Raw genomic sequence first — 8,346 nt, forward strand, 5'->3', positions numbered from 1 at the left:
TTGGTGTACAAGGAAATGTATCTGTAACAAAAAACACAAGGAAGTCTAGAGAAGGAAGTTACTCAAGAAAATATCTGTCAAATTCTAACCCTTGTATTTCACTTTGTTTAACAGGATTATTGCAACAGTAGTGGATCAGTAATTTGTCACAATATACAAGAGATGTTAACAGGATGCGTGTCTCCACAGAACATTCCAGACAGACATTGTAGCGTATGCAGTATACAATTATTGGCAGACAAATAGTATTTGATGGACAGCATGAATTTCATGTTTGAAAACACATTTCAAATCTTACATTTGCAGGGATTTGTTAGTGTAATTAAGTGATCTTGTCTTAGTTCTCCAGCCTTGTATGTTGGCCTCTTGCAGTACTGTTGTCTTCCCTGTGGCTCAGTTGGTAGAGCATGGTGTGTGCAACGCCAGGGTTGTGGGTGCAATTCCCACGGGGGGGCCAGTACAGAAAAAAAGTATGATGGGGCTTCTTTCCAAATGGCACTCTATTCTCTATATAGTGCACTACTGTTGGTCCCTGTCAAAATAAGGGTGCTATATAGGGATAGTGCTCTGGTCAAAAATAGCACTATACAGGGAATAGGATGCCATGTGGGATGCTCTGATAAAAAATAAATAGCACTATATAGGGCTGTTTAACATCCGGCCGTGATTGGGAGTCCCATAAGGGTGACACACAGTTGGCCAGTGTAGGCCGTCATTGTAAATAAGAATGTTCTTTACTGACTTGCCTAGTTAATAAATGGGTCTGACATATCTGAAGCAAGGATATGCATATTCTTGATACCATTTGAAAGGAAACACTGAAGTTTGTGGAAATGTGAAATTAATGCAGGAGAATATAACACATTAGATCTGGTGAAATGCAAGAGCAAGGCCATAATGTATTATTGCAGTTTAGATTTCAGCCACTAGAAGGCAGCAAAGTTTCAGATTGATCCAGTGAAACATTTCAATACTGGACAATATTTTGTATCTGCCCAAATTGGTCAATTGATACATTTTCAAGTACGGTGGTTATATAAAATTAAAGTTCACACACTCCCAGGAATGTCATACATGATGGATAATTGACTTATACACATCTAGATGGCCAGGAGCTAGAGACAGCAGGGTTTGAAACTGTAGAAACCAGTTCCTACATTTGAATATAAAAATTGATTTTTATCAAACAAAAATATGCTTGCTACATTTTATTTATGGGACCCTCAGGATGACAAATCAGAGCAAGATTACTGAATGTAAGTACATTATTTACCTTCAGAGGTGAATGTATCAAACCAGTTGCTGCGACAAATGTTTTGTTGTTGTGCACTATCCTCAAACAATAGCATGGTCTTTTTTTCCCACTGTAATAGCTACTGTAAATTGGACAGTGCAGTTAGATGAACAAGAATTTAAGCTTTCTGCCCATATAAGACATGTCTATGTCCCAGGAAATGTTCTTGTTGCTTACAACCTCATGCTAATCACATTAGCGCATGTTAGCTCAACTGTCCCGGTGGAGGGACACTGATCCCGAAGGTGGTTTACCTTTATATTTTTTCTAACAATTTTTTATATAGGGAAAAGGTTGCTTTTGGGATGCTCTTGTAAAAAAAATAGCACTATATATGGAATAGGTTGCCATTTGGAATGCATTCAAATTACCTCGATTAACCTGTATCCCCACACATTGACTCAGTACCGGTACCCCCTGTATGTAGCCTCGTTATTGTTATGTACATTTCTTGTGTTACCTTGTGATTGATTAGATTTTTTAAAGTTTATTTAGTAAATATTTTCTTAAATCTATTTATTGAACTGCATTGTTGGTTAAAGGCTTGTAAGTAAGCATTTCAAGCTAAGGTCTACACCTGTTCAGCGCATCTGACAAAATACAATTTCATTTGATTTGATTCTTGGTCTCTTGAAAGGCAGTGTGATCCATCTCCAGCAGGGGGCAGGGTAGTTGGTAGTTCAGGGTCGGCAGCGCTGGATGAAGCGGGGATAGAGACACACGTCTCTGATGTGGTGTCTGTTCAGCAGCCAGGTTAGGAACCTCTCCAGGCCCAGCCCGTAGCCACCATGGGGACAGGTCCCATACTTCCTCTGGAAGACACAAATGTTGACATTATTAAGGAAACACACCATCAAAAATGTCTAACAGATTCTCTATTTATTTTCATAAAACATTTCTGGAAACACTAGGGTGTCTAACCTATGACCCCAACTGCCATACTAAAATCGCAATGAAGAACACCCCCTTGTGTATTTTTCCTGAAATCATTAATAAGATTTACAGGTCTGATTTTCTCTTCCTGGCTGAGTACATACCTGGTCAGTGTACCAGTATTAGAGGGTTGGGTAGATGTACATACCTGGTCAGTGTACCAGTAGTAAGGGGCTGGGTCAATGCCTTCCCTCTTGTATCCCTCCAGCAGTTCCTCAGCATCCCAGATCCTCATAGACCCTCCTACTATCTCTCCAACATTAGGCATCAGCACATCCACCTGGGGAGAGGAGCAGCAGGGACAATGAGGATGTCTTTCAGGGCCCATATTCAAAAAGCCTCTCAGAGAAAGAGTCCTGATCTAGAATCAGCTCCCCCCTGTCCATATTCTTATTCATTATTATCTAACAGGACAAAACTGATCTCAGATCAGAACCCAGAGACATTTTTTAATCAGGCCCTGGGTAAGGTTCATGATGGCTTCTCTGAGGTGTGGTTTTTCAGGTCATGGTTTCCGTGATGTAAGCTCTCTGCTGGTCAGTGACTCACCGACTCAGTGAGGCGTCGGTCCTCAGGACAGCGCTGCATGTAGAAGGACTTGATCTCAGCAGGGAAGCGGCACAGCAGGATGGTCTCACCGATGGCATCAGTCATCAGCCTCTCTGGGGCCTCTGGGATGTCCTGAAACAAAAGGAGGGAGAAGGTTTTATAACACATCACAATAACAGGAGCTGGACGAAGAGAAGATCCACTGAACAATAATACATTGATGGAGTAGCTAAACACCGAGCGGACATTCCGCTTTTCTCTTTACGTCAGTTTCCTGGACACAGATTAAGTTATGGACTCAAAAGCTGCTTCAACAGATTCTCCTTTGAAAGTAATATGTAGTCCAGGACTAGGCTCAATCTGTGTCCTGAAAACCGGTCCTAAAAATGTCAGCAAACAACCACAGGTCGACACTGTCCAAATATTATTTCTGAGGGAGATAGTGAATAGATGGAGTGATTATAATTGACAGTGGTACATGCCGACCCTAAACCATTTATCAAATGTCATTTATTCATAGTCAAATGTACCTCTCCGAACTCATAGTATGTCCCATCATCCTTTTTGATGTCATGCTCCTTCAGCCAGATGATGGCATCTGAGTAGTTAATCCTCTTGAAGGGCCTCTTGGGGGGCTTGAAGTCCTGGAGAAGATGGAAAGGAAAAGGACAGGCCACATTAGTACTGTGCTATTCTCATGTTTAGCCTTTCACCACCACACAAGGATTCTAAAAAAGGTCAAGGAAACTTGAATCTTAAAAAGGAAACATTCTTTCAAGATAAACCCTTTAAGAATACATCCGTCTCAGGGAACAAGACTACGAGAGAGAAGGGGAGAGGGAGTCAAACAGAGATAACTAATAGCGGCCAATGAGACGTCAGACGTACAGGGTTGACTTGGTAGAGTAGAGAAGCAGCAGGAGACTTCAGGACTCTGTCCACCACATCACACACCAGATCCTCCAGCCTGCTCAGTAGGTCCTCATAGGTCATGAAGGGGCACTCTGCCTCTATGTGAGTGTACCTACACAAGGGATGAGAAGCAGAGGCAGAGTGCCCTATAGTATGTAGTTATACTATGTTAAACACTAGAAAGTGTCTGTTGAAGAATAGGTTGTCAGTGAAACTAACCTGTTATAAATAAAAGGTAAATACAAATAGAGGGTTTCCTAAGGTCATGTTTTGCTATCAGAATGACTCCAATTTGAAACAGCAAAATAAAACAATTCCAGCACTCACTCAGACAGGTGCCTGCGGGTGCGGGACTGCTCTGCGCGGTAGGACTGAGCGATACAGAAGGTGTCTCCCAGAGCAGGGATGCAGGTCTCCAGGTAGAGCTGAGAGGACTGGGTCAGGAACGCCTCCTCCCCAAAGTAGTTCAGGTTGAACAGGGTGGAACCTCCCTCCACCTGGGTCTGCACCAGAGTGGGTGGGGTGATCTTTGGGGGAACAAATACAAAATCAGAGATTTAGACATACACGCACAAGGCTGAAAATATACAATTCAAGATTCATGGCTTCCCACTAACCACATTGCCATCCATTTTGTGAATCAAGTCACATTAAACGATAAATCACAACAGCAGTGATGGAAACAGGCCGTTTCAGTACAATTTTATAAATCCGACAGATAATAGGCACCTGCAATTTACCACATACCAGATAAATTACACATTAAACCAGAATCATGGCCTCCAACCAAATAACATTTTAATGTTGAATACTTTAGTCCAGGACATTTTTTTCCCCTTGAAGAGAAAAAAAATCTCAATTTCAGTTGTGATTTAGTGTTTCTCTTGGTCCTGTGCAGTTTTAAATCAATCAAATATGTGTAAACACCACATTTTTTCAAGTTCAACTTATTTTAGAAGAAATTGTGAATTACGCAAAGGTGAGAATATATTTGACTGCATCTGTATATTACTATTCTATGTTCTATTTATTTAGGTGGTTTTAAGCTTCAAAGAGCTCAAACAGAGGACGTTTGTACAGTGTACCCACTCTTACCTCATAGTATCCACGGTTGAAGAAGTGATCCCTGAAACACTGTGTGACAGTGGAGCGGATCCGGAGTATCTTGGACACGTTCTCCCCACGGATCATCATGTGTCTGTTGTTGAGCTGAACGTCAACATCAGACTCCATGTTCAGCAGGTTGTCAGCTCCTCCAGCTGGCGCCAGACCCACCAGCTCCCAGAAGTCACAGTGCAGCTCATGACCACCAGGGGCCTGGAGAAGGAGGAAGAGAGGAGAGAGGACATCCTAGTCAGTCATAGCTCTAACAAGAAAATAACAAACCATTTAATACATGAATTAGATTCAGAGTTAAAAAGGGACAGTTTTCCCAGAACCAGATTGGGCCTAGTCCTGGGCCAAAAAAAAATAAAACAAGGTTTGAAGGAAAATATTACAGTTTAATGTGGGTAATTAAAGTAAGTAAGTGAACAATCTGTACCTGCTTTCCCTCAGGTACTTGCTTCACTGTCCCATACAGAGCCACTGTGCTTTCAGTGGACAGCACCAGGGCATTATAACACTGACACTATAATGGTGACAAAAACAAAACGAATTTAACAAATGAGAAAAAAATAAAAGAAAGCATATTATTCAATTTTGTAATAAAAGAAAGAAATTAACACATTTATTTAAGAGATTTTTGTATTTTTTTTTTTTACCAATTTATCGTTGAGAACACACTGCAGGAAACCAGTTCCATCTCTCAGCACGATGAACAGCAGGTTCTTTCCTAGCAAGAGAATGACAATATGTTCTCAATCAACTTACCTGGTAAAATAATGGTCAAATACAAAATAAAGAGAATAATAAAACACACTATGAGCCATGAAGCCCCTCTCACTCCAAATAAGTCTGTAGTGCTGGATTCTCTAGCTGGAGGACCAGTGGTTTTATTCCCCCCATGTTGGTTTTTGGGGGAATTTTCATTGTTGGACATAAAACAGTACAAAACACCAGGAAATCAGCTTCAAGTGATTGTGTAAATCTGTTCAAGTATTCGCACGCATAATAAATAACGTGATTGTTTACAAATGGAAGAAAGGTTTGAACTATTTAGTCAAATATTATATCGGTTTGAGATTGTTGCGTTCAATTTGCAGTCTCCAAATTATTTGTAATAATGTTCCGGCCCCTGACCAGAAATAAATGGTCCCGCGGCTGAATCTAGTTGATGATCCCTGCTGTAGTAAATAGGAAACTCAGAGGGTGTTGTGTTGACTGTATCCTGAGCATATACTGTTAGTTAACAACCTGTATGTTATAATCTAGTTACAGTGTTGTGGCATGCTGACAACTGCTGGGTTAGACACACATTAACTAACAATCCTCACCTTGTTTTCTCATTCGGTGCACCCAGCCAAACACCTTCACTCTCTCCCCCCGGAGAGGCTCCAGCTGATAGATTTTCACCTGTTGGGAAAGGGTTGATTACATTTCTAGAATTCAACACAATGGAAGATAAAGATGTGATTCTTATTTCCAAACGTGACTTTTTATTTGTATTTGTTTTAATCCTTTTTAAACAATACAAAACATACAAAGATGAATTTCACAGGATGCTGACAAAAGAGAATATAGTGGATCTGACCGTTTTGGGCTCTGGAAGGCTTGAGTCATTCTCGATGGTGATTTTCTTAGCATCTTCCAGGTTCTTCTCTCGTCTCTCAGAATCCTCTGCCTTTAAATCAACGTTGAAAATAACTTATAAATAGTAGCTCACATGGGATACTGCTGCCTGTGAATATTTTACTGATAGCCACAACAGTTTATGGCCAAATATGAGACTGTGTGAATAATTATAAAAGTGGCATCCCAAAAGGAACCCTATTCCCTACAAAGTGCACTACTTTTGACCAGAAGTATAGGAAATAGGGTTCCTATATAGGGAATAGGGTTCCATTTGGAATGAACATGCCTCAGACTATTTCCCCACACTGCCGCCTCTCCCACATACCTCCTTTTTGTCTTTGGAGTCGCTCTTCATCTGCTCTCTAGCAAATACCTTCATCACATTTTTCATCTGCGTCTTGGAGATCACTGCCCAACGCTAGAGAAATAGGGGAAACTAAATCAGAACGTGAAACCAAATGAAAGTGAAACCAAACGACTTCGTTTTCAATGCTTCTAACTATGTACCTCTCCGTCCTTCTGAGAGTCCACATAGATGGTGGGGAATGGCTCCTTTCCAGCAAATGTCAAAGCCTTTGAAATCAAATAGTTGTTATAGCAATTCACTTAATTTTGATTGATTCAAAGATGCGTAGACATATCAGTTCTGTTGGATGGAGTCATAATTAAACACAAATAGGTGTACACAACACTGATTCATCTTACCCTCAATGAGGTCTTGAAAGGCTTCTGCTCTGTTCCATCACCATCCTGGTCATTTCCTTCTTTGTCAGACACATACAGCCCACCTGGAAGAAGTGGAAACAACTCAACACTTGATTCTGAATGTGTTATTTCAACTAACTAAACCTAGTTTGACATGGTCATTCATGATGAAAACTCCTGTATTCAACACCCCACTATGCAGCCTATTTCACCCACCCAAAGGTTGGAGATCTGATGAAGCATGACAGTGATTATGCTAGCTAGGCAAGATGCTAGCTAGGCAAGATGCTCGTTGGCTAGATAACAGGAGCGTGACAGACATGTTACCACATGCTTGGGTACAGGGACGACAGAAATGGAGGAAAAAAAGCTCAAACGAAAGTAGAGCTCACACCGATGCGTAGTAAGCTTAACTTGTTTTAACTAACTAGACAGTCAAGATAAGCTTGAGCTATGCAATGATTTTTAAATTTTTTTAAGTCATGACATTGGTGCTATGAAAGCTAGCTAGCAACACCGGTCTGATGCAACACATCGCATGAGTTCATCATTGTTACAATGGTTGTAAATTACCTAGCCATGTTATCTACTTACCCACTGAGAGTCCGCCTGTGGTTTTCGTTACCTCCTCTGCCATACCCACGTAGAAATTGTATAAAATGTGTATATTTTAACGGATTACTAGCTAGCTAATAATAATACGAATATGAACCTGCTCTCGTTGGTGTTTGTGCGCATGCGTATGGTGCATACAATTTCCGCATAGATCGTGAACGGTGATTGGTTACAGTGTGCAGTAAATTGAACGTGGATTCGTACCCAGTCCCTGCCATTCATTGTCGTTCCGCCCTGAAATGATGAAAGGACCAATACGGTGTGGTTTATGGCTCGAGAGATGTGGCTAGATATGATTCATGCTTATTTCATTGTTAATTCAACCCATTGCATCATGTAAAGAGCTCGCAAATTAAGCATTTCACTGTACTGTTTTACACCTAGGGCACCCTGTGCATGTGACAACTACAAAAGAAAAGACAAAAACGTTGCTTCAATTTTTTTTATCAATACATTTTTGTTAATAATGCTTGAAATATTATAGAACCAATCTTCCAATGGAAAAATGCCTCTGTGGCTGTGAATAATAAATTCATCTCATAATTCATCCGGACTGGATGAATACAACAGCTATGGATCACTTTGAGAAGTTCACATTTTTAGTA

The 8,346-nt window shown here is 40.7% G+C and overlaps 1 protein-coding gene across 2 annotated transcripts; it reads right to left on the reverse strand.

Annotated features, from left to right (window-relative positions):
- Positions 1 to 77: 77 nt before the first annotated feature.
- Positions 78 to 7,924, reverse strand: LOC106596693 (asparagine--tRNA ligase, cytoplasmic). 2 transcript variants are annotated; one of them, XM_082956945.1, is made up of 15 exons: positions 7,721 to 7,924; positions 7,127 to 7,209; positions 6,929 to 6,994; positions 6,747 to 6,839; positions 6,381 to 6,470; positions 6,124 to 6,202; positions 5,452 to 5,522; positions 5,232 to 5,318; positions 4,784 to 5,005; positions 4,016 to 4,215; positions 3,665 to 3,800; positions 3,307 to 3,420; positions 2,777 to 2,908; positions 2,332 to 2,507; positions 78 to 2,106 (listed from the first exon to the last, which is right to left on the reverse strand). In XM_082956945.1, exons 1-15 carry the CDS (start codon positions 7,761 to 7,763, stop codon positions 2,049 to 2,051), a joined length of 1,650 nt encoding a protein of 549 aa, XP_082813071.1. In that variant the 5' UTR covers positions 7,764 to 7,924; the 3' UTR covers positions 78 to 2,048. The 2 variants fall into 2 exon arrangements, with proteins under 2 accessions (XP_082813071.1, XP_082813070.1); XM_082956944.1 differs by having other exon boundaries at positions 2,376 to 2,507; positions 7,721 to 7,923.
- Between the last annotated feature and the right edge of the window lie 422 nt (positions 7,925 to 8,346).

This window comes from Salmo salar, chromosome 01 (assembly GCF_965601325.2).
Source record: "Salmo salar chromosome 01, fSalSal1, whole genome shotgun sequence".
NCBI classification, from domain to species: domain Eukaryota; kingdom Metazoa; phylum Chordata; class Actinopteri; order Salmoniformes; family Salmonidae; genus Salmo; species Salmo salar.

Excerpts from the sequence above, each read along its gene's own strand:
- LOC106596693 (XM_082956944.1), bottom strand. The coding sequence starts at position 7,763 with ATGGCAGAGGAGGTAACGAAAACCACAGGCGGACTCTCAGTGG. Across the intron at positions 3,801-4,015 it reads ACCCGCAGGCACCTGTCTGA|GTACACTCACATAGAGGCAG; the intron begins GTGAGTGCTGGA and ends TCCCTTGTGTAG. Across the intron at positions 3,421-3,664 it reads TACTCTACCAAGTCAACCCT|GACTTCAAGCCCCCCAAGAG; the intron begins GTACGTCTGACG and ends CATCTTCTCCAG.